The 26,971-nt window shown below is 37.2% G+C and overlaps 2 protein-coding genes across 2 annotated transcripts; both read left to right on the top strand.

The window, feature by feature from the left end:
• On the top strand, positions 1-12,639 carry LOC128613912 (atrial natriuretic peptide receptor 2-like). Its single transcript, XM_053635085.1, has 21 exons — positions 1-424; positions 2,367-2,490; positions 3,092-3,196; positions 3,363-3,465; positions 3,632-3,777; positions 3,991-4,128; positions 4,724-4,959; positions 5,041-5,127; positions 5,356-5,499; positions 5,585-5,706; positions 5,833-5,977; positions 7,838-7,886; positions 7,976-8,086; positions 8,282-8,401; positions 8,568-8,661; positions 8,982-9,069; positions 9,177-9,316; positions 9,462-9,614; positions 10,720-10,818; positions 10,950-11,041; positions 11,858-12,639. Exons 1-21 carry the CDS (start codon positions 243-245, stop codon positions 11,960-11,962), a joined length of 2,583 nt encoding a protein of 860 aa, XP_053491060.1. The 5' UTR covers positions 1-242; the 3' UTR covers positions 11,963-12,639.
• Positions 12,640-16,933: 4,294 nt separating this feature from the next.
• Positions 16,934-25,449, top strand: LOC128613909 (afadin- and alpha-actinin-binding protein-like). The gene is made up of 11 exons (XM_053635082.1): positions 16,934-17,056; positions 17,165-17,320; positions 17,571-17,681; positions 17,906-18,041; positions 18,898-18,973; positions 19,469-19,658; positions 19,797-19,935; positions 20,616-20,752; positions 20,841-21,014; positions 24,921-25,020; positions 25,107-25,449. Exons 1-11 carry the CDS (start codon positions 16,934-16,936, stop codon positions 25,154-25,156), a joined length of 1,392 nt encoding a protein of 463 aa, XP_053491057.1. The 3' UTR covers positions 25,157-25,449.
• Positions 25,450-26,971: the final 1,522 nt, after the last annotated feature.

Genomic DNA, 26,971 nt, shown 5'->3' with positions numbered 1-26,971 from the left:
GTAAAAATGAATTTTGCTCCGTGTATCTCCTTTACAAATACCTCAAGAATTTTCTTTATGACTTTCCATTATCAAAGAACCTTCCTGCCACATGTCCCTTAACCAAATAGCTCGCAAACAGTTAAAAGCCAATAGACATGTTTCACATGGGGTTAATATTACAACATTGTGCCTTTGTGTCTTCTTGGAGACGATTTTGTATCTTAAATACATTTGATGTGTCATAAAGCTGGAAACATAACATGAAAATGAATAAGAAAAGACAGAAAATGTCATTAACTCTTGTCACAGGGTTAGAGATGGCCTGGGTGCAGCGTCCTCCAGAGAAAGTCACCGATGGGGAAGAGTTTAATGTATCCTATTCTGTCACTGCTTCAGATTCCTTTTATGAATATGCAGTCAAAAACAGGATCCTACACTTCAGGTGAGTAATCTTCATCATCTATCCATCCCATATTAATCTACACTCACCGTCCACTTTAATAGGAACACCTGTACACCTGCTCATTTATGCAGTTATCCAATGGGTGTACATACCCATTCAATCACTGTTCCATCCCTGAAAACATACACAATATAGCCGACAAATACTGCACAACTGTGTCTCTAATGTAAGCTAATGCAAGCACAGTATTACATCTGATAGAAAAATGATAGACAAATGCTAGCACTAGCTATTCTTATAATGAATGAATAACAGATTATGTTAGCCAGTGCAATTCATATGTAACTACTACTCAGATTTCTATGTCAGTAATTAACTAATGACACACTGAAATACTTATGCTTTGAGGGATTCTATAATTGTGGTAGCTTGTTGTTGGTATTCGATATTAAAGACATAGAAAACAGGCTGCTAGAGGTGCTGCAGAGGCTGTTTCAGCAGGGGCCATGATAAATCAGCCTTCTATAGAGAGCATACGTCTCTCAAAATCACAGAATAAATCACTTAATGACAGACATGTGTGGCTACCAATAATAGTTATAATAACAATAATAGAGTTGGATTGAAACTAAGAATTTGAAATCAAGGCATCAAGTATCAATGTGTCCACTAGTTATATTTTTTAGGATCACATCTAGTCTCTATGAATTTGAAACACTTTTATTTTTAAAATGTTTAAGCACATCACCATGTGTCCCAGATAGGAAAAGGTTTAACAGGTCTTCCTGGTTACAGAGGACCAAATATTGCTTTAGTGAAGATCATTTTTTTTTGTTTATGTTTTTTAAAAATTTTTATATTGACTTGAAAATTGGGGAAAACATATATATATATATATATATATATATTGAGTTTATTTTGTAATCTATTATTTTAAATATTTCACGTGTGTCAGTATAAGACTTAAATTGAAGAGGACATTGTTTTGTAAGCAGGAAATTTTACTTTTGTTTTTTCTTGTTAATACTTATGCTTTACATAAGCATTCACCCACCTTGAAGTTCTGCACATTTTGTAATGTTACCACCTTAAATTGAAATGAACTTGACCGGGTATTTATCGTTTGATTTGCACAATATGTCTAACATTTGAATGTGCAAAGTACATGTATTGTGGCAGAAACGTTAATAAACCAAAATAAGGACATTGGTTGTCTGGTTGGTTGCTTGCTTAAGTATCATTGTTGTCATGTAGGAAGGTGAACCTCTGTCCCAGTCTCAAGCTTTTTACAGACTGGAATAGCTTTCTTTCTAGGATTGCCTTGTATTTAGCTCCATCCATCCTGTCCTCAACCCAGTTTACCGATAGATGGTCATGGAAAATTATGCCACCACTACCATGCTTCACTGTGGGGATAGTGTTCTGGGGTAAAAAGCAGGGTTGAGTTTTCGCCTTTGTGCCAAAATCAAAAAGTGGTCTCCACAGACCAGGAGACCCTTTTCCACGTTTCCACATGTTCATTACTTTGTTACTGATATTTTTTGTGTATTAGTGCTGAAGTTAATAGTTTGATCATGATAACTAATGCATTATATAATGTAAGTTAACGGAACATTAATATAAAGGATACCCTTTTGCGGTTTTACAGGTTTAACTCCTGTGACTACTTTCTTTATAAGAGCCAGTGTCTCTGTTCACAATTTTTTTTTTTTTTTTTTTTTAAATGAAAAAAGAAATATGGGAACTCCCACTCCAATTTCCTGTTTCCTGCACCTCCATTCAAATATTGTGTATAAAATACAAGACCTTCAGAATAACTTCAAACCATGCCCTTTTGAGCACTGCACCCCTCTTGGTATATTGGCTTGGACACTTGAATCAAAAAAACACAATTCATAAAGTTCTCAAGAACATTTTATGAGCAAACATCTAAGCATGGGTCCCAGCCTAATGCCAGATATTTCTTGCATTTCTCTTACAGTAATGCTTCAGAGGCTAAAAGATTTTGCTATGAACATGAATGTCCCTCTAACTGGAACAACGCCAATGAGCACAACTGCTGCGTGTATCATGCCAACATTCACTCTTGTCCGCTTGGGCTTATGGTACGTCAGTCGTCATGTGGTACTCTTAAGCATTGAACCCACTGTAAAATATAAACAGTTTACTGCTGAGAAAGGATCTTATAAGCAATGTGGCTCTTAAAACATATGTATGTGCTTCTTATAATCGATGTAAAGCAAGTCTAATTAATTAAGAAGTCACTTTTGAACTGACTATAAATACTCATATAATATCGTATAATAAATATGAGTATTATTGGGGAACAACTAACTCGACTAAGTTTTTGACCTTTTTTCTGTCTTGATTTCTTTAACTTGATGTCTAATTGAAAATAGCTTAAGCTTGTAGTTATTCATTTACTTTGGTCAGATAGTTTGTTTACTGCCAAGCCTCCATTGTTGGGCGCTTGAGCAAGGCCCTTAACCCTCAACTGCTTAGTTGTCTAAATGAGATCATTGTAAGTCACTCTGGATAAGGGCGTGTGCCAAATGCCGTAAATGTAAACGTAAATGACTAACCAGAAAACATGTTATAACAATATGCATGCATATCTGCACCAAGACTGTAGCGGGATTGGATTAGCTTTAATCATTTGAATACCCTATTATTAAAGACACCATAAATTGCTGTTTACTGTCACAGAGAGGCAGAGGGATTTGTGGTCCTTGGATCCCAGATGATGGCGAGATTGTCACTCATACTGTATCTAAAGCAGGCAAGATGAGTCAGCTTCTCTGGACCTCAAAGGTGATCAAAAAGTCTCTGTGCTCATTCATGTGACTATTATTTGTAAATATAATCAAAAAATGTCAATTATATTCATGTCAGTCCACTTGTGATAAAAAACAACATTCCGTTTTAATATTCAACAAGCCTGCATGATGGTGCATCAGTTATGATTCTCATTGCACAGGTGGTGCTTGTGCACTTGGGAGTCACATCAGTCATTGCCCATGTCAAGGTAGGACAGATGCATGCTGCACTGGAATCCAAGGTGCTTGTCGTTAGTGCCCAAGGTTGGTAGTCTTTACATTAGGTCCTTTATAGTGTTGGGGGTAGTAAATTACAAAATGTGTTGCTTTTTTTACATTTTTTAAATATTACTTTTTACAACAGAAACAAATTGTATATCTGTAATACTGTGAATCTCTGTTGATCTCTTCGTCTATCTCTGTGGGTCAGTGTGCGGAGATGACATCTGTGAGTTAGAGGAGAGCTGCCTGACATGCCCTGCAGACTGTGGTGTCTGTCCTATGGCCACGTCCATCAAGATTGCCATTGGACTCCCGGTTGTCCTGATCTGTACTGGTTTCATCTTAACTGTAGTGGTGAGGAAGCTCGTATTACGCTACTGTCAACATACTGCTATTACATTCACTAAATAAATTACTAAAGCAATTTCCTTATTAAAGAGTTTTGTGATGGGAAAAAAAAGAACATCTTAATGAATACCCATCTTTAACAGTAAAATGCTTCAATTAAAATTCTTTTTTTCTAAAGAAATTCTGTGTTTTAATCGTTACTCTATAACTTCTCCATAGTGGCTGCAATATCAAAAGCAGAAGATGTTTTGGGATGAGAGTTGGATAATCAATTACAATAATATAATGTTTGGTAAGATCTTCCAGGACCATAATAAATTAGTAAAGTTCACCAGGTACTTTTATTGTGCAGTCAGATCAACACATCACCAATAAACAGAGATTTTATGGCCTGTCTGTTAACCCTCTACTGCATGAATTATTACATTTACATCAAAAAAAAAAGTTTTCATGGATTTTTATTACTTGAATTAGTTGGTAAACTGTTGCCGTATGGAAACAATGTGCAATGGTGGAAAGTTATAGTCACCATATCATATCGTCAGAAATAACACTAAATGTATGAGATTTCAATTCCAATTACTGCATTTTGCAGACTATAAGAGTTTTTTTCTTTACCACACCACATAGTAAGCATGTAAAAGTGTTTAAATGTTTTCCTTTAAGTAGCTTTGCTTAAATATTGAACAATTAATCAAATAAATTATTAAATTAATTTTAAGAGCCCTTGAATGATCACTTTCAACATGTCATGTGATTGCAGAAAAGGAAGTGCACTTCCTGGTCATGTGACATGGCATGCTTTTGTTATGTCCAAGTTAAAGCCGACTTTTTCCAATTAGTCGTTTTGCATCATTGCCTATGAAAAAAATTGGCGGTAAATTAATTGTTGCCATATGGCAACAGCATGTAGGAAAGGGTTAATTAGTGGATGGATATACATTATAATTGAAAAGGTATGGTAGGAAATGTGTGTTTATTAGACTGGTTTGGCTGCACAATAAAGGTTTCTAAAGATGGTGACAGCTTTGTTGTGCTCACAGGCAAAGCATGCTACATGGGCTTCTGTAGCACAATGAGTCTACAGCCAGTGAAGAGCAACTCCAGCATCAGCCGGGCCACGGATGTCACAGTGTGCACAGTGGTGAACGCCAGCTTCCAGCCAGGTTTCATTCAGCCAGGCATCTAGTGAGTAGGAGCAAATTATTGCATTTTCATGTGTTCTCACGCATGCACGGTGGAATCCAATCTGCTTGTCTTTCTCGTTAGTGATGGAAGGACAGTGGCTGTGAAACACATCCAGAAGAAGCACTTCACTCTCTCCAAAACAATCCGGAAAGAAGTGAAAGAAGTAAGGTCAGTGGTTCTTAATGCTTACCACTTTATGATTTTCCAAGTAGGCCCGTGTGGCAGTGAATGAGTTAGGACGTGCACGAGGCATATAATTATAACTCATTATACATATGTAACAAAATATGTTGTGATATGTAAGTTTGTTATTAATATATCTTTCATATCACATTTCGTTCATAGCTCCATTGATTCATACAAGTCTATGTTCACAAAATGGTTGTTCTCAATTAGGGAACTAGATCATCCAAATCTGGCTAAGTTTATCGGAGGCTCCATTGAAGTCCCATACATTTGCATCATTACAGAATATTGTCCTAAAGGAAGCCTGGCTGACGTTCTTTTGAATGAAGATATTCCTATCAATTGGGGCTTTCGGTAAATCCTTCATTGTTTATTTCCACTCAAATATTCTACTAATAGCAGTAAAATGTTGTACAAAACAAGTTTCTGTTTCCGTCAGCTTATCATTTGCCACTGATATCGCCCGTGGGATGGCTTATCTCCACCAACACAAAATGTTCCATGAGCGACTTTATTCCCGCAACTGCGTTGTTGATGATCGCTGGGTCTGCAAAATATCAGGTTTTAAAAAAATCTGTAATAAATAAATAAAACAAAAAACACTTTCCTTTTCTGTGGTGTTGATGTTTTAGAAGAAATGAGTCTCACAAGTGCTGATAAATACCAAATTCCTCCATGATTACACAGACTATGGTTTGAAGGCCTATAGAAAAGAGGACTCAGAAGTACTAAGCAGCACTTTCCACTGTGGAAACCTCTGCCGCATTTACTCTGCACCTGAAGTTTTGTTGGGTAACACTAACATCATCCCTGCTGCAGCTGATGTGTACAGGTGAGAATTATGTTGGGTAAATTGCATGCAGACTCAGAACTGTGACAACATTCCCTTCACTGATTACATTTGGCATAACAAGATTGATCAGTTTTACATCAATCAATAAACGGTAATATATATGTGTTACTGATATACGCTGCAGCCTGTAAGTAGTTGAGTAGTGACACAACCTTTGTTTTGTTTAAAATTCAGTTTGTTCATGGGTTACACGGGTAAGTACAGACTGTCCGAATGTATTATGGATTTGCATCAATATTAGGGTAGCTATAGGAATGATAGGCTGGGAGTTATGAAAACAAGGGTCATGGCACAATTCGCAACCGGAAAAATAAAATTGGGTAGCACAGTGGTAGTGTCACCTAAGCTCGGATTATTGTCTGTGTGGTGTTTCTCATGTTTTCATCATGTCTGCATTGGTTTCCTTCAGGTTCTCCAGTTTTCTCCCACCTCCCAAAAAGTAGACTGGGTACTCTAAACTGCCCCTGTGTGTGTTTGTGTGTGTGTGTGTGTTCTGTGTTCCTGAGATTGTGCTCTGGATTCACTTGACCCTGACCAGGCTAAAGCAGTTACTGAAATTTAAATGAATCACATATCATCATGCTTTGTATTTGGATGAAAGTAGTGACTCCCTAAATAACCAGGGGACTCTGGGTAGCTTGCACTAGTTTGTCATGAACAACACCAGTCCAAAACATTCCACTTTTTGAGCTTGAAAAACTCAGTTGTGGATATTATTCTATATTTACAGTCCTTTATTTAAAACATATCAGATGCTTCTGTTCATTTCTAAATACATTTTGCTTCAGCTCTTAGCAGTCACAACATCTATACTTTCAAAAGCACTCAGTTCACTCTACAGCCATATACTTTACATTATACTTCTGCTAGCATGTCTCTACATATAATATGAAAAATAAGAAATATTGGGTCACTATATGAGAGTCAATATTGGGTCAGTGGTAGCTTGGCGCTTAAGGCTCTGGATTACTGATCGGATGGTTGGGGGTTCAATCCCCAGCACTGCCTGGCTCTGGGTTACTGATTGGAATGGCGGGGGTTCAAGCACAGCACTGTGTGGCTCTGGATTACTGATCGCAAGGTCGGGGGTTCAAGCCCCAGCACTGCCTGGCTCTGGATTACTGATCGCAAGGTCGGGGGTTCAAGCCCCAGCACTGCCTGGCTCTGGATTACTGATCGCAAGGTCGGGGGTTCAAGCCCCAGCACTGCCTGGCTCTGGGTTACTGATCAGAAGGGCGGGGGTTCAAGCCCCAGCACTGCCAAGCTGCCACTGATGGGCCCTTGAGTAAGGCCCTTAACCCTCTCTTCTCCAGGGGCGCCGTATCATGGCTGACCCTGCACTCTGTCCCCAACTTCCTAACATGCTGGGGTATGCAAAGAAAAGAATTTCACTGTGCTGTGATCAATAAAGACTCATTATTAGTCAAGTAATCCTGTTTTTTAAAAAAAAATATATATATATATATATATATATATATATATATATATATATATATATATATATATATATATATATATATATAAAATATTTACCAGATTTTATGTGTAATGTATTTAATAATAATAAGCGTATGGAAAAGAATGGATTAAAAAAAAGGTGCCATGACACTTTTGGCTCATTTTTGTTGCAAATTTACTTTAGCAGGTAAATTTCCATACCATAGCTCATCCCAGGAAACTCATTCTTGGGTTTTACAGTATGTTAAGCACTGTTATCACTAAAACACACAACTAAAGACACACAGCATCCTGTATATATACATCCTGGAGTCTAATAAAACGAAAAGGCTAAAATGCTGTTAATGGTGTGAAATCAATATTTTCTTCTCTTATCTCTAGCTATTCCATTATTTTGGTGGAGATAGCCACACGCAGTGACCTTATCTCAGTAAGTATTGAGATGTACAGGAATCAGTATTAGATAAGTATTAAGCTATGGATGGTAACTATGTTTGTTTTTTCCCCATGACATTGCAGCAGGCACAAACTGAACCTGTGAAGCTTGATATCATGTGGCGTCCACCTCTTCCTGAACTGAAAGCAGAGAAATCAGACAGTGATTGTCCTAATCAATTAGAGTACTGTGAGGTTTGTTCCTGATTATTTGGTTAGTGCAAGATCAAACAGAACGACTGTGATGACATGAAGAAAATGTTGACCCGGTCACCAGGAGTGTTTATTCATAAATTGTTCATTTAAACACATTTTCTATGTAAAGAATTTGCTTCATGCTTTCTGTGATATTGTGAAAAGATCTCACTTAACCCTTTATCATAATTATAGTTGATTAAGAAGTGCTGGTCCCACAATGTCACCTCAAGGCCAACATTTGAGCAGGTGAAAAAGATGCTGGATAAAATGAACCCACACAAAGTCAGTCCCGTTGATATGATGATGAACCTGGTAAGAGTCTGTAATAGAACACAATTAGCAACATCTTATTTAATATTGTCCAATATTGAAAAGAATTAATGAACCCTCACACAACCTATAACAAAAGCATGTTGTTTGTGTTGCTCTGCAACTGCAATGTAAATAAGTTAGTGCAATGTTTTTATTGTGCTTCTAGATGGAAAAATACAGTAAGCACTTGGAGGCTATAGTTGCTGAGAGAACCCAAGATCTTCTCCAGGAGAAACAGAAGACCGACCGCCTGCTTTATAGTACATCCAGAGTGCTTTCTCATTACATACATGTCCTCCTTCACATATGAAATTAACACTGGCATGAAGCTCCTAAAATAGCTGGTCCTATGTCTAACCAAATGTTCTACAGTCGCCATCTAGTGGAAAGATTAAAGCTTCTATTGTTACTGCAAGTTAAACATTAGGTGTTGATTATTGTTAGTCAGGGGAACCGTTGTAGGAAATTGCTTAAAGCTCAGACAGCAACACAGTTAAATTAATAAAATATATTCCTCAGGTCTTCTGCATCTTCTGCATAAGAAGATTCATTTTGACCCCTGTGTGGTTTTATGTGATAGGTATGCTACCTAAACCGGTGGCTGATGATCTTAGACAAGGACGCACAGCAGAGGCACAAAGCTACACTAGTGCTACTGTGTATTTCAGGCGAGTGTCATAATTATGAGCAATCAGCTTGTCCTGTTAAATGAACGTTCTTGCACAAGTTTTTCACATAAGTACTTATCTATGCCTTTATTTCTTCTTTTGGGCAGTGACATAGTGGGTTTTACCCAGCTCTCCGGCTCCAGCACCCCCCACCAGGTAGTGGATTTCCTTAATAAACTTTACACCACTTTTGACGACATCATTGACAACTATGATGTGTACAAAGTGGAAACTATTGGAGATGCTTGTGAGTCAACAAGAATCTTTTTGCTGTTTTCATCTATAACCATATGAGATGATTTCATGTATTCATATTAATGTTGATAAGATTATATTACTTCCTAACTAACACTTTACATTTATTTATTTATTTATTTATTAAAACCTTTTAGATATGGTAGTATCTGGTGTACCAAATGAGAATGGCATCAATCATGCAGGTGAAATTGCCAGCATGGCCTTGGATTTGATCAGCGTTTGCAATGCGTTTAAAATCCCACACAAGCCTACCACTCAGTTGAAGATACGAGCTGGCATACACTCAGGTCAGCATGTTTTTACACTAATAATAACTCCACAATGGATGATTATAAAAACCTCATAGTGGCTTGTTGAACCACTGTGACTCACTGTTTTACAATTAGAGTACATACAAACTGTACTTTTGGGACATATCCTTATAAACAGCTGCAGGATTTAATATACTCTGTGCCACACCCTTATTGTCACTTGACTGAACTAGGTCCGGTTTCCTTTAGAAGAGTAAATTAGCATTTACATACATTATTTGCTTTACCAATTTACCAAGTTGACTTTGGCTTCATCAGCCCTTCTTTGGTTATTAAAATGGTTTCTGTTTTGCAGTCTGTTCCTTCAAGGAAGTCAAACTGGTCTTGGAAAATTACTTCTCCTTTGCAAGTCAGAGAAAATAGTTGCCGTCAAGCAATTGCCTAATCAGCCAATCGTGTGTCAGAAGGGCAATGCATAAAATCATGCCGAAAGAGGTCAACAACTTCAGTTAATATTGACATCAGACATCAGAACGGGGAAAAGGCTGTTGGTGCTGGTTTGAGTATTTACGAAACTGCTAATCCTGGCATTTTGGCACACAATAGTGTCTAGACTTTACACAAACCAGTTAATGTTTTTCTACTGTTTATGAGCCTGTGCCCACTCTAGCCTCAGATACCCGTTCTTAGTAGACCGTTATAGTGCCTGATGTGGTCTTCTGCTGTTATAGCCCATCGGCCCTAAGATTCGATGTGATCTCTATTATGAGTTACTTTTCTGCTCACCACAGTTGTAAAGAGTGGTTAGCCTTCTTGTCAGTTCAATCCAGTCTGGCCATTCTCCTCGGACCTCTCTCATCAACAAGGTGTTTCTTCGATCAGAACTGCCTCTCGCTGGATGTTTTTCACACCATTCTGTGTAAACTCTAGAGACTGTGAAAATCCCAGGAGATGAGCAGTTTCTGAACTACTCAAACCAGCCCAGTTTGATGTGAACATTAGCTGACGCTCTTGACCTGTATCTGCATAGTTTTATGCACTGACTGATTGGATGATTGCATGAATGGCAGATGCACAGGTGTTATTATTAAAGTGGCTGATGAGTGTCTGTACTGCAGTCTTTTTTGTCTGGCTTTTACAGGGCCTGTCGTGGCTGGAGTGGTTGGCACCAAAATGCCACGCTACTGTTTATTTGGAGACACTGTGAACACAGCATCCCGCATGGAGTCCACCAGTGAAGGTAATTGAAACAAGGGTCAATGTTCGACATACATGACAGCCACGGTGTGTTTTTAATGACTATTAGGCACTCTTAATGTGGACAACAAACGTTTCAATACTTCTTCAGTGTCATTCTCGTACATCTTGCAGCTTTAAAGATTCAGTGTAGTGAATCTACAACTGATCTGCTGCATACTATAGGAGGATATGTGCTGGTCTGCCGTGGCACCGTGCATGTGAAGGTAATGTAAATGTAACAGCTTTCACTGATTTTCTGGGATTGATAGGAGGGATATTTGAGAACAATTTGTATAGTGTTTAGGTTTTTGTTTAGTTTTTTTTTTTTGGTGTGTGTGTGTGTGTTATATTTGAAAAAGAAAATTAATTAGCATAAAAATGATGCACTTGTTTAGCTCTTGTTTGTTCTTGTCATCAACAAAACAAATGCAAAATAAAATCACGGAGGTGTAATAAAAACGATCTACAAAGTTAGTTGTAACTGATTTGCATGAATTACACGCAAATAATTTTTTTTTAAATGGCCCCAATGTAGCTGGTAATTTCCGACATCTGATTGGGAAAAAAAACAACCAAAAAAAAAAAAAAAAAAAAAACACCCCTCAACTGGAAATTCCTACTCAGGAACTGAGGATGGTCAGTGATCAGTTTGCAGCATCAGCAGTAAACAACATGGTACTTCTTACCTTGAAACTAGTTATGCTGTATATTCAAGTATTTACTTTAGATCAGTCAACATACAGACATATTTGCTCGTTCAATTTATAACACTGACTGTACACTGACTATACCCCGCCCCCCACTTTGTAGCTTGAATCCACAGAGGTTGAAAATGACATAATTAAAAGCTCTGAATTCCCACTTCGGAGTTAAATGCAGCAAAAGATCTGAAGGCCCTAGCTCAGCTGAGCAATTAGATCCTGACTTCATCTGGCTTCTACAACTACATTTATTATTCCCAAACCAGTACACCAACGTTCTTCTAAACGCTGTGGTATCAGTGGAGATTTACTGTTTACCTGTTCTTCTTTGTTTTACAGGGCAAAGGAGAGATGACAACGTGGTGGCTGGAAACAAAAAGGAGCCCCACAGATCTGCTTCACGATGAAGAACCACAGAAAGGGCCTGTCCCAGTTAGCAACTAACCACAAACTCCACACAAGTTATGTTCATTGTCATGTTCTGTATTAGTATGATGATTGTGTAAGTTATTGTAGGTATATACTCTAATCTGCAGGCTTGTGATTTATTATTACAAATGTGAGATGATGTTAGTGTATTGGAAGTAACAAAGTCATTGTAACACTCTTGGATTTGGCCACCTCTCTGGTAGAAATATTGCTTGAAGGATGACATGTGTAAGGTCAGGGTGGCCATGTGCTAACAGAGCGGGACTAGAACAAAGAATAACTTCACAACTAGGTAGTGTTAACTATAAATTGCATAACGAATGTACATTGTTTAGCGATCAGTTTGTAACTAGCTAATAACCGAACTAGAATATCCTACAGCAAGAAAAATGTATGGATCACTCCTGAACATTTTAGCTCCACCAATGTACCTTTTATTTCCCTACTATTTTTTTTTTTTTTTTAGCTTGAACGCCATTTACACCATAGCATACATCGGTGGTTGGCATTTGTTACATTATCACAATACTGTATGAACCAAACCTTTGATAATGATATGTGATTAACAATATCTGACAGCCCTGACTTTAACGCTTTCCAGAGTGTCTTTCAGCAGCGTTGTTTTGTTACAATGATAATTCATAATATCAGGCAATTTATATATGTATGTATGTGTGTGTATGTATGAGTGTGTGTATATATATATATATATATATATATATATATATATATATATATATATATACACACACACACACACACACACATTATTACTACACATTATCTACATCTACATCACATTATCTATCTATCTATCTATATGTGTGTGTGTGTGTGTGTGTGTATATATATATATATATATATATATATATATATATACACACACACACACACACACACACATACACACACATACTAAATTATCAAGTCAGTCAAAAAAAAATTTTAGACTTATCAGAACACAGTTTTCTAGCACAAAATTAAATGTTACAGTAAATGTCAATAAAGAAAGCAGCATATTACATAAGAGACAATTTTCAGACAAAAAACATAATGAAGGCTGCTGGATTTTGCTGCAAAAATAAAAAGCAAGTGTGACAGTCAAAGTCTCCAGAAGAACCATAGCTGGTTCTGCAAGATGCTCAATAAAACTTACAGCTCATCTCCTTATAAAACTGCACAGTGTACCACAGACTACTATTTTTATTTTTTGGTTACACCAAATATTGACTTTGTTTCATTTACTACTGTTTACTGCTCTTTACAGTATTTAATTATTATTTTTTTTAAATGTAGAAACATTTAATTTCCTTATTTTGAGGCACCTTTGCTCTACAGCATTTCTTTGCATGTGCCTAAAACACAGTACTGTATATATTTGAAGTTATATATTCCAGCTTTTGGTCTTCTAAAATGAGATTCATTTCTTAGTGTCATCGTGCATTCAGAAACAATTTTCCAGTTTCCAATGGTTGGCTAACATATTTTGTAAATATATGTGGTTGTTTACAATTTACTTGATGTTTACCTGTGATGTTAAGTATTGTACTATTCACAAATTTAAATGACTAATTATTATTGCATGCTGTTGTATTTACATTAATAAAATGTTCTGATCTAATCTATAGACTATGCTACAATGTTTCACAGATGTTTTTATTATTAATATTATTATTATTATTGTTACTACTACTACTACTACTAATAATAATAATAATAATAACAACAAAACAAGATGCAATATTCTGTGCCCAAGCATTATTTCACAAACAGGCACCATGATGATTTTGTTGAGAACACCTTTGAGTCACATTTCGAAACTGCTTAAAAAATTTGACATTACATGTATTCGAATCATTTGTATAATGCGCAATTATTTAACAAGTGTTAAATATAATGTTGAAATCAGTCTAATCAGTTGAAATGGTCTGAATTGTAGCACTCAAAGTCCACATGCAGAAACCTAAATATACCGTAAATGATTCTAAAGTGTTCTGCATAAAATAGTGGAAAATTATCTCTCTTCAAGTGTCCACTTCACATTATTTCTCACAGTTTGCTTTGTTTTTTTCGGGTTCAACATAATTGGTCGCAAAGTACACTATATGACTAAATGTTTGTGGACGCCTGGCCGTCACACCCAATGTGGAACAAGACCAAACTGTTGGCAGCACACAGTTGTATAGAAAGTCTTTGTATGCTGTAGCATTAGAATTTCCTTTCATGGGAACTAAGAGGCCCAAACCTGTTCCAGCATGACAGTGCTCCTGTGCACAAAGCAAGCTTGATGAAGACATGGTTTGCCAAAGTTGGAGTGGAAGAACACAAGTACCCCACACAGAGCCCTGACCTCAACCCCACTGAACACGTTTTTGGGATGTGGAACGCTAAACACTGGTTTCCATATCAATACCCATGGTTTTAGAATGCGATGTTTAACAAGCCCATATGGGTGTGATGGTTAGTATTTCTTTTAGTCATTTCCACCATATTAGGTTGTATTGTGTTAACTAACTACAGGGGGTTAACTAATGTGTAACATTATAAATAATATTTAATAGCATTATAAATACATATTATTATTATAAATAATGCAATATTATGAACTAAAAAGAAGTACAGAAAAAAATCTATATTAATAATAATATGTAATAATAATGAAGCACTGCTAGCTGCTTGTTTTTTTTCCGCAACATCAGCCAACACATACATAAAATTCTGCACTACACTATGTATATATTTATTCATTTATTCACATGTTGCTCACCCTCTACTGTCAATAATGCAATATTTCATTTGTCACTTATCTGTATATAAACCAGGTGTTACTCTTCTGCAGCCTATATATTCATATTCTTATTCATCTGTAAATACACAGAGGTGTTCAAAGTGTACATATTACCAATATTATAATTTTTTTTACTACTATTGTTATTTTTCTACTCCTAATATATTCCTATATAACAACAACAACAACAACAACAACAATAATAATAATAATAATAATAATAATAATAATAATTATTATTATTATTATTATTATTATTATAATAATAACAATAACACTACTACTACTACTAATAATAATAATAATAAAAATCATAATAATAACTAACAATAATAACAATAACAACAATACTACCACTACTACTACTAATAACAACAATAACAATAATAGTAAAATAATAATAATATTAATACTACTACTACTACTAATAATAATAATAGTAATAACAACAACAATAACAATAATAACAATAAAAATAATAGTAAAATAATAGTAATATTAATACTACTACTACTACTACTACTACTACTACTAATAATAATAATAATAATAGTAATAACAACAACAATAACAATAATAATAACAATAACAACAATACTACTACTACTAATAATAATAGTAATAACAACAAAATTACTACTACTATTACTACTACTACTAATAATAATACTAATAACGTGCACTTTTGGTGTATTTATTGGATTTTTCTTTCTTTCTTTCTTTCTTTCTTCCTGTCTTTCATTATTTGTATATGTGGACAGAAATCTGTGTACAATTCGTATTTTACTCTGCATTATCATAAAGTCGTGGGTGGAAGAGAGAGATGACCAATGGCAACCCTGCTACTCGTGACCAGACACCGCAGATGCGTTTATCCTCCGCTCAGTTTATCCTCCGCTCAGTTTATCCTCTGCTCAGTTCATCCTCCGTGTTTCACAGACAGATGTGCAGTAAGCAGCTGTTGAAATGTGTTTGCGCGCCTACACTCGCATGCAGCATTAAATGCAGCGTCTTCTGTAGACTGCATGTGAAATCGTCGTCTGTTCCAGGCTGGAGGGATTACAGTGTTGCTCTCCGGTGCTGAAATCAACAACAACAAGAAGTAAGTGGGAATTCATCATAATTACGACTGACTCCTTACTCAATTTGCGCATCAACGTAATCGTCTGTACCAACACACACCTACAGTTCCTATTCAGTAGGCTGTTTTCAGAGGATGTAGGCTATGTCGCAGAAACTGGTCGTTTCCATGTTCTCCTTGACCTGATTGTTTTAGGCGAGGCACACACACAGATCTCATAGCTAGCCTACAACAGTAGTTTTATTGACATTAACATGCCACTTGTTTTAATTTACATAATGCTGAGTACTTTCAGATCAGGTTGTGCTACACATGCCTTCTTGTCATTGATACTTCAAGTGTTATGATGAGATTTTGATGGAGGAAATGGTTGGTGTTTATCCTCACTTTCTTTCTTTCTTTCTTTCTTTCTTTCTTTCTTTCTTTCTTTTTTGTGCCTGACAGAACAGTGACACCACTTAATTATTGTGTCCTGGATACATCTGGATTTCCAGCTTCGATATATTGAAGACAGAGAGATTAACAGGTTCATTATTTGGTAATATAATGCTACAATATTCTTGTTATATAGTCTTATATATTGGTACATTCTTGTTATATAGTCTTGTTATGTTATGTTATGCTATGTTATGCTATGTTATTATACTATTTAATTATGGCACATTTACCATACAATACCGCCAACATTATTCCATAATGACTTTTATGGATTGCTATTTCAACTTGTCATTTTAGACCGTTTCGACTATGCTTTGCTCTGCATAGTCAGTCTCATGTGGAAAGAAAAAAAAGAGAAAGAGACTAAAAATAATGTCGAAGTGCTATTTTAAACACGAGTATATCTCCTAACCTCAATAAAACATGTCACGTGTGTAGCCCTCACCCACATCCTTCTTTTCATGATTATTAATTAAGGATACATGATTTAGCATACAGGTACAATTAAATATGACTCATCGAATACTAAAAGCACTCATCTAGTACATCTCAAATGTTCAGTATTAATTGCCATTCTTCTATTATACAATTGCACACTGTTGTTTGCAAAATACTGAGAACAAAAATTCTAATTGGTCTTATTATTCTTATTTGTACAGAAGACAAAATAAATCTCATAATGCCCCCTGCAAGGCCATACAACCAATCTATAAGGCCTCCTCTGCCTTTTAGAGCTTACAGTGGTTCCAGTGTCTTCTGTACAGAGGAAAATGTCATAGAGTGCATGCAGTACATCAGCAAAGTAAGTATACTGTAGTAAGTTCATTTAGATCATTTAAAAGAACATAAAAGCAAGCCCTGGAATGTAGACTAACGTTTTACATGACTATTCTCTGTATTACATACACAGGAACTGTCATCTCTGGGTTTGCCATCGATTTTCTATGACTCAAATAGAAATCAAGAACTTGATATCATTTTGATCCTAAATAACATGTATGAGCTTCTGCAGCTCCATCACTTTGCTGTAGGAAGTATAGATGAACATGAAGTGGTGCAGCTTAAGGTCAGTATCTTAAGGTCACTGCTTGCATCTCTTCAGCTCCAAACTCAAAACATTTTGTTCTTTTTATCCATGGGAATTCAGGCTTACTGTATTTTTCTTTTTTCAAGGTTAAGTGAAACTACAACATCTTACTGATAAACAGAGAATGATTTTGGCATCAAGAACTGCAAAGTTTTAAAGTTTTAAAATGACCAGTCATGATTTGTGTGAATAACATTTAAGTCTTGTGTGTCTTGATCCCATTTTCTAGGACCAGCTTGAACTTTCTAAGAATGAAAATGGCAAGTTATGTAAGCGAGAACAGCAGTTAGAAACTAATATAAAGGCTTTACAAAGATGTTTGAAAAAAGAAAAAGAGGAGGTAAGGAAGTTAGCTACGAATAGGAGAGTATTAAGGCCACTTACATTACATATTGCTTATAGTATTGTAATATATAATAGCATATATAGCATACACATACAGTACATTTACATAGCAATGTGTATTTCTATGTAGTTTCAATAAGCCATGTTCTTGTATTCAATTATGCCCAGTATTTTGGATGTATGTTCGACGAATGTAACGCTGTTATAAATGCTCAACAGGTTCAGAAGCTTCAGAGCATCATTGCAAGCCGTGCCACGCAGTACAACCACAGTATGAAGAGGAAAGAGAGAGAGTTCAGCAGGCTTAAAGATCACCTCAATCAGTTACTTACTGACAAGACGGACATGAAACAGAGTATGGAAACATTATTGTCATCCTGCATTCCGTGTTTTGTTACATGAAAAAGGAAAACTATCATTTTTACGCATTAGTATAGATGTATTAGTATTAAATATTTGACTGAAACTGTGTGTTTAGTGTGGGTGTGTTCAGGAGCGCTTTCCTACCGAACAGCATTGCACAACCTGCCAGCAAACCCAAACCAAATCCTGTCCAAGTGTGGGTGTCATTTTCCTATTATGTAAAGCCAACTTTAAAAGTAGGAGGAGGTTATTGTGTAGTGACTAATATTAATTATACATGAATTGTGACTCACGACTTATACATGAGTACAGTTCTACTTTTTTTTTTTTTTCCTTCAAAGAATCCATGCATATTTCTTTTCATGGGAAAAATGTGTGTGGTGCTGTTGCATGGCCTCCTCAAAGGGTGCATGTACATTTAAACAAGCAAGCAAGCAAAGAGTTTAGTCTTTATGGACACATAATCCTTAGCCTAGATCTGCTTCACATCGTAAAGGAAAATGGATTTTTTTTAAATGGTATTGCTCTTCAAATTCAACTCAACAGTTGTTATGTAGTGTCCAGTTGTCATACGTGTATGGTTTCGTGTGTGTGTGAGTGAGAGAGAGAGAGAGAGAGAGAGAGAGAGAGAGAGAGAGAGAGAGACCCCGCAACACACCCCCAAGTCAAAAGTTTGGAAATATTTTGGAGTCTCTCCTCATGGTACAGTAACTCCCTACAGCCTGCTGTATTTTGTCATCATGAACAGAACTCGCACTTAACTTTACACCCTTTATCATAGTCGACTGCGTTACATTTAACACTAGGAAAACAAACTTTAATGAATGTATGTGTGTGCTCTCTATCAGGGATGGAGATGTTGAATTATGTTGAGGGGTCTGATGGCAGGAGAGGTCAGTTGAAAACTGGATGGACACATTCAAGGTACCTTCATCTTGTGGTGTTGTGTACTGTATTCCCTTGCATTTTATTTGAGTGTGTTCCTTTTCAGCAAGAATAGGGCTGTGGGTTGTATATTAAACCACCAGAGAGCTGTATTACAGTAATTTTATCACTGGTAAGGGTGTTCTTAAGCACAACGCAAAGTACTTGCACAAGCTTACTGTCTGTTTTGTCTGTTCAATTCGAATGTATTTGCATTCGGTTACATCAGTAATAAGTAAAAATGGCAGTACTGTCAGCATAGTGTGGGAATTCTGACATTTCTACGTCGGTTCATAAATTGGTCTCAACTAGACATGTGTGCATGTGCAGTTATTTTGTGCTTTTGTAGTTTTTCTGCCCAAAATATAAGTATATAAACATAAATATAAACTAGTGGTCTAATTTAAAGCACCGTGCCCTTGACCAGACACTCATGAACATGATCTTCGTCCCATGATTTGACTTTTATCTGATTTGATTCATTTTCTTTATCAGACATGAAACTGAAGTGTGCAGGACTCTTCTGAATGAGTTTGATAAACGCCAGAGGGAGCTGATGCTGGAAAATTTTGAGTTGAAAAAAGTGCTCCAGCAAATGAAACAGGAAATGGTGGTCATATTAAGTCCAAAGAACCACACCAAAAGACAGGAGAAATTCACTGAATTCACTGAATTCACAGGTCAGGTCAGTCGATTAGAGTTTTCTTGATGACGAAGACGCATTATACATCAAATTATTTCCACTCTCAAATCCAATGTTGGTTTAATATTTTTTTTATTTGTTGTTCTTTGCATGTTGTTCCTCATAATACTGGATACCTAGCAAATAGCTGATGAAGAGGAGACTTCTTTTAAGGGGACTTTGGAGATGTCGTGTGAGCATGCTCGCGAGAAGCTTACCAACAGCATTCGGGAGCAGTGGAGAAAATTGAAATATCATATGGAAAATCTGGACAGCAAAGGTATGTGGCCAAAAGTATGTGGACACCTGACCATCACACCGATATGTGGTTCTTCCACAAACTGTTGCCAGAAAACTAGAAGCACATGATTGTATGTCTTTGTATGCTGTAGCATTAGAGTTTCCCTTCACTGAAACTAAGAGGCCCAAACCTGTTCCAGCATGACAATGCGCCTCTGCACAAAGCGAGCTTGATGAAGACATGTTGTGCAAAGGTTAGAGTGGAAGCCCTGTCCTCAACCCCACTGAACATTCCATGCCTCCCCACCCAACATCTGTGCCTGACCTCATTAATGTTCTTGTGGCTGAATGAGCACAAAACCCCACAGCAACGCTCCAAAATCTAGTGGAAAGTCTTCCCAGAAGAGTGGAGATTATTATAACAGCAAAGAGGGGTTAAATTTGGAATGGGATGTTCTACAAACACATATTGGGGGCAGTGGTGGCTTGGCGGTTAAGGCTCTGGGTTACTGATCAAACGGGCGGGGGTTCAAGACCCAGCACTGCCAAAGCTACCAATGTTGGGCCCTTGAGCAAGGCCCTTAACCCTCTCTGCTCCAGGGATGCTAGTATAAAAAATAATGCATAATTAATTAGTACCATTTACTTCCATATATGATCCTTTTCAACATGTTATGCAATTTAAATGAAATTTTGATTTCGGAACTGTTTGTATTGCAGCATTTGTTTTGCAGTTGGGAAAGGGGGTCGATGAGGAGATGATCTCTAAGCAAGTACATCAGGAAGAAACAGAGAGACTCAAAATGGAGATCCAGCAATGCATGGACTTTATTCAGACTCAGCAGCAGCTCTTGCAGGTGAACAGCTACACAATCATATGATGTATCTGATGGTTAGGAAAATTAAATTCAACTTCAACCTTCTGTGTACTTCTGTAATCAATAGCAACAGCTAAATACTCCATGTGACGAGGAGACTGCAGCTGTCCTGAATGACTGCTACATGTTAGAAGAGAAGGAACGCTTGAAAGAGGAATGGAGAACTTTTGAGGAGCAGAGGAAGAACTTTGAAATGGAGAGGCGGAGTTTTACAGAGGCAGCCATTAGATTGGGGCATGAGGTTAGTCATCTTGGGGAGTGTTCAGAGTTGAGCAGTTAAGCAGAAATTGCACACGTCGGTATTCAGACCTCAGACATCACCATATATTTACAGATTACATAGACAACAGCATGGTAGAGGCATAATTATGGAAAAATCCAAAACTGAAATATTTAATTTATCTAAATATTCAGACCCTTGGCATCCTTTGCTGTGACTATTTTGACTCTCTAAAACTTGACTGAGGTTCACTTGTTGCAAATTCCATTGATTGGACATGATTTAGAAAGGCACACACTTCTATGTATAAGGGCCCACAAATCATAGTGCATGTCAGACCAAAAACAAGCCATGAAGTCCAAGGAACTCCTCATAGACCTCTGCAATCAAATTGTCTTGAGACACAGACCTAGGGAATGGTATAAAACCATTTCTAAAGATTTTAATGTTCCCAGGAGCACAATGAGCTTCATGCTCTACATCTGGTAAACTCCAGGTACTGCTCATCAACTGGCTAATACCATCCCTACAATGAAGCATGATGGTGGCAGCATCATGCTATAGAGGTGCTTTTCCGTGGCAGGGATAGGGAGACTGGTCAGAATTGACAAAATGATGAATGCAGCCAAATACAGAGGGATCCTGGAAGAAAACCTGCTCTAGTGTGCGCATAATCTCAGACTATGGTGAAGGTTCACCTTTCAGCACAACAACAACAACAACCCAAACCATACAGCCAAGAAAATAATGGAATGGGTTTGGGATAAGTCTCTAAATGTCCTTGAGTGGCCCAGTCAACACCCAGACTTGAACTCCATAGAATATCTGTGAAAAGACCTGAAGTTGTAGTTATAGTATAACTATCTAGTATAGTTCACAGATGCTACCCACATCCAGGTGTGCAAAGCTTGTAGAGACTTACCCAAAAAGACTCAAAGCTGCAACTGAGTGCTACTACAAAATACTTAATAAAGGGTCTGAATACTTATCGAAATGAGAGACTTCACTTATTTTATTATTTTGTCATTATGAGGCATCAGAATATTTTCTGAACCCAATGTAAGATTAATGAAAGGATGAATGAATTAATGAATGATTAAATAATAAAGGAATGAATTAATCATATGGATCATCGCTGCTGAAGCTGCAGTGTTTTATTTAGTGCACAAAGGTTTATCAATTAAACCATTGGTTTACATACAATTCTTTACACAAATAGACATACACCCATCAGCTATAACATTGAAACCACCTGCCTAATATTGTGTAGATCCCCCTTGTGAGACCATCAACATCTCTGACCCTTCAAGGCATGGACTCCACAAGTCCTCTGAAGGTCCTGAAGTCCTGTCAATTGTGAGGTGCGGTCTCCATGGCTCCGACTTGTTTCTCCAACACATTCCACGGATGCTCGATTGGATTGAGATCTGGGGAATTTGGAGGCTGAGTGAACACATTGAACTCTTTGTCATGTTCCTCAAACCATTCCTGAACAATTTTTGCAGTGTGGCAGGGCAGATTATCGTGCTGAAAGAGGCAACTGCCATTAGGGAATATTGTTGCCATGAAAGGGGTGTACTTGGTCTGCATCAAGGTAGGTAGGTGGTACGTGTCAAAATAACATCCACATGAATGCCAAGGCCCAAGATTTCCAAGCAAAACATCACAGAGCATTACACTGCCTCCGCTAGCTTGCCCTGCTCCCATAGTGCATTCTTTTTCCATTTCTTCTCCAAGTAAGCAATGCACACGCACCTGGCCATCCACATGATGTAAAAGAAAACGTGATTCATTAGACCAGGCCACCTTCTTTGATTGCTCCATGGTCCAGTTCTGATGCTTACGTCCCCATTGCAGGCGCTTTCAGTGGTGGACAGAGATCAGCATAGGCACTCTGACCGGTCTGCGGCTACGCAGCCCCCTATGCAGAAGGCTGTGATGTACTGTGTGTTCTGACACCTTTCTGTCATAGCCAGCATTAACTTTTTCAGCAGTTTGTGCTACAGTAGCGCTGTGGGATCGGACCAGACGGGCTAGCCTTCACTCCCCACACGCATCAATAAGCCTTGGGCTCCCATGACCCTGTTGCCAGTTCACCAGTTGTCTTGGTAGGTACTAACCACCAGGGGAACACCCCATAAGACCTGCTGTTTTTGGAGCTGCTCTGATGCTATGCTGTGTTGGCACATGAAAAAAAAAATGTCAATCTTTTCATGACCGGATCACTGACTTCTGCTGCAACTCTCAAAAGCAGATACGGTGGTTATCACCACCACCTGAGATTAAGCTTCAGCTGCTGTAGGTAGAGAATATTAGACTACTCTAATATTATTAAACATTAATTAAACATGATAATCAGGACACTCAGCCTTAATATACACTTACTCATTACTTTTAGATCTAGGGTTAGGGTTACTTATCTAGGGATACTTTTAGATCTTTCAATGTTAAATTGAAATTTGACAGCAAAGTTAAAAATGCAGTCTACTTGATCAGTTTGAGGGTTCAAAGTCAAGTGCGCGATTTAAAGGGGGTGGTCTTGACATAGATTACTGTATATGGCCAAAAGTATGTGGACACCTGACCATCACACCCATACAGCATGTGCTTTTTGAACAGATTTAGTTCTCCTTTTGCTGTTATAATAACCTCCACTCATCGGAGAAGGCTTTCCACTAGGTTTTGGAGCATAGCTGTGGGGATTAGTGCTCATTCAACCATTAGTGAGGTCAGGCACTGATGCCGGCCAAAAGGTATGTGCATCAGTAAGAGAGTGATAAAGCATTGAATTGTATGGTCCTGACTGAAAGTATTGGAACAGCAAGGCCAATTCTTTTGTTTTTGCTATACACTGAAGACATTTTGGTTTGAGATTAAAAGATGAATGGGAGACGATGGATCCGAATTTCAGCTTGCATTTACTAATATTTACATCTTGATGTGTTAAACAATTTAGAACATGGCACCTTTGGTGGCAGACCATCTAATTTTTAGGTGAGCAAAACCTTCCCCATTTTCCCCAGATGAAATCCTGTGCTGTATTGGCATTGCTTTCTGGGTCTTGCTTAATGATGAAGTTCCTCCCAATAAGATTGGATGCATTTCTCTGTAAATTGGCAGACATAATGTTTCTGTTTCATTCTGCTGTTACCATCATGCGTTACGTCATCAATAACTATTAGTGAGCCCATTCCAGAAGGAGCCATGTCAGTCCAAGCCCTAACACTACCTCCACCGTGCTTGACCAATGAGCTTGTATGTTTTGGATCATGGGCAGATCCACACTTTGGCCTTTCCATCACTTTGGTAGAGGTTAATTTTGGTTCCAGAACTTTTGTGGCTCATCTCTGTATTTCTTTGTGAATTCTTTGTGGTATCATTCATCCGTGTCAAGTGGAGGATGTTCGAGATGTCACTGTTGTTTTGAGGCTTTTCTTCACAGCTCTCACAACGTTTCTGTCATCAACTGCTGTTGTTTTCCTTGGTTGACATGTTCAACATCTGCTTGTTAATACACCAGTGGTTTCTTTCTTTTTCAGGACATTCCAAACTGTTGTATTGGCTATGCCCAAGTTTCAAAATGGCTTGCTTTTCTCCCTTAGACAGCGTTCTGGTCTTCATGTTGGTTTATCCATTTTAAGAACAAATGCAGTCTTCACAGGCAAAACTCAGGGCTCAAACCAAGAGTAGACATTCAGAGCTATTAATTGCTTAAACAATCAATCTAACAGGGCACACCTGGCCAACAAGAACAATACTTTCAGAGGGAACTGTATTTGGATGTGTTGCTATGCATTTTTGTTGGACAAGGTTAACTTTTCCAGAATTCTTTAAACTCAGTGGAATTCATTTTCTTACACAACAAGAACTTTCTACATAAAAATGTAAAAAGTGCTCAAATTTAAGCTCGGACATTTTCTTTTGCAGAGGAAATTATTTGAGGAAGATCGTGCAACCTGGCTAAAACATCAATTTTTGAACATGACGTTCACAGAGCAGATGAGGACACATAATGTCATATCAGAATGTAAGTCACTGCCTGCTTTAATACTATAATAATATGCTTTTTAAGATTTAGACATTGTCTCAATTTTTTATTTTAATTTTTTACAGATTCTGGACAAGAACAGAAACACATATCAGCTCCCAAAACACCACTCTAGCACTGTGAGTAAAAGGCTAATGAAAGCATCCAGTGGGATGTACTGCCTGCAGCTGAAAACTAGGAAGGTGTATTCCAAGCCACCAAAGTTTATAATCACAAATGGGATGGTATCTCACGGATTCATGTACCATCGACTAGGGTGGCTTAAAATACGTATACATTGTCGTGCTTTGCTATGGTTTTGTATGGTATGGTTTTTGATGCAGAATCATAGAAGACGTCTTAAGCTTCGTAAAGAAACACCTTTTTTGACTTACTGTTTAAAATGCACCATTGTTCTACATGATGTTACAGCTACAAGAAATACAGTGCTTTGTGCTTTGGTCACATTGTACAGGTGCATTTAATGCTTACGTACCAAGCAGTAATTTGCATATCTTGTTCAGTGCATAATACTTACATGTTATTAACAGGTTTATAGGATCTTTGATGTGAAGGAACTGCCTTATGAAACAGTAAGAGAAACACACCTCTGTAACCCTATATCACTTAATGTCACTCATCTTTCTGTTGTATGATTAGCAAAAGTATTATTTGTGATATAAGTTTCAGAATTCATAGAATTCATTTATGTATTTAAGAATTAAACTAATTAAGAATTTTAAGTGTTTTAAGGCGTATTTTAGTGTCAACTATTTAGTGTCCCCTAGTTATAGTTATCCCCTTTATTAGTTGTAATTTCACTAACATTAAGTTCCTTGAAATGTCTATATCCCAGTTGTTGTGAAGAAAGTTTAATGAATAATCATGTGGATATACTGAAAAATAAATTTGGTTTTATATTTTTATTGTGTGCATTCATTTATAATTTTTTTTTATTCCAAAACTCAACAAGAGTCTGTCATCTTATATATATATATATATATATATATATATATATATATATATATATATATATATATATATACACATATATAATCTCAAACCCCAATGGTTTTGTGTATAGCAAAAATAAAAGAATTGGCCCTGCTGTTTCAATACTTTCAGAGGGAACTGTACCTAATATGGACCTTGCAGAAACCCGAGTAAAGGTTAGAAATTACATTAAAACATTTCTATAGCAGAGATGTATGTATGTAAGTATGTTAAAGACAGACAATTTTGGTCAAAACCCAACTTTTTTTATATTTATGTGGAGCAACAGCCAACATGGTTTCCCATAACATTTATCTATAATCTGTAACTCTCTCACCAGCCATAATTTCAAGCCTATCCCTTAAAATAAAGTGGTCAATGCTTCTTGAAACCATAGGGAAATGCAGATATTTATAACACTCCCATAGTCTACCACATGCCACTCTGCTGCCATCTCAGAGAAGCACCAGAATTGTTATGTCATTATCTATGTAGATGATGTTTTGATGACTTGGCTAGATGAGATGGACGAACAACGTGACAAAGATGTGCTGATGATCCTACAGTTCCTGGCAGAGTGCGTTCTCAAAATCTTTCTCACCCAGATGAGGATGGGTTCCCTTTTGAGTCTGGTTCCTCTCAAGGTTTTCCTTGCCACCTTCTGCCTCACCGTCTCCTCTGGCTTGCTCATTAGGAAAGTAAATTCAAATATAAATCCTGATTTCTATAAAGCTGCTTTGTGACAATGTTCATTATTAAAAGCACTATACAAATAAAATTGAATCGAATTGAATCGTCCATCCACCCATCTTCTATACTGCTTATCCTTCAGGGTCATGGGGAACCTGGGGCCTGTCCCAGGGAGCATGGGGGTACACCCTGGACAGGGTGTCAATCCATTGCAGGGCACAATCACACACTTTGGACATGCCAATCAGCCTACTATGCATGTCTTTGG

Source organism: Ictalurus furcatus, chromosome 10 (assembly GCF_023375685.1).
Source record: "Ictalurus furcatus strain D&B chromosome 10, Billie_1.0, whole genome shotgun sequence".
Classification (NCBI taxonomy): Eukaryota; Metazoa; Chordata; class Actinopteri; order Siluriformes; family Ictaluridae; genus Ictalurus; species Ictalurus furcatus.
Note: the sequence above shows the minus strand (reverse complement) of the source record. Positions and strands in the feature narration are given on the sequence as shown.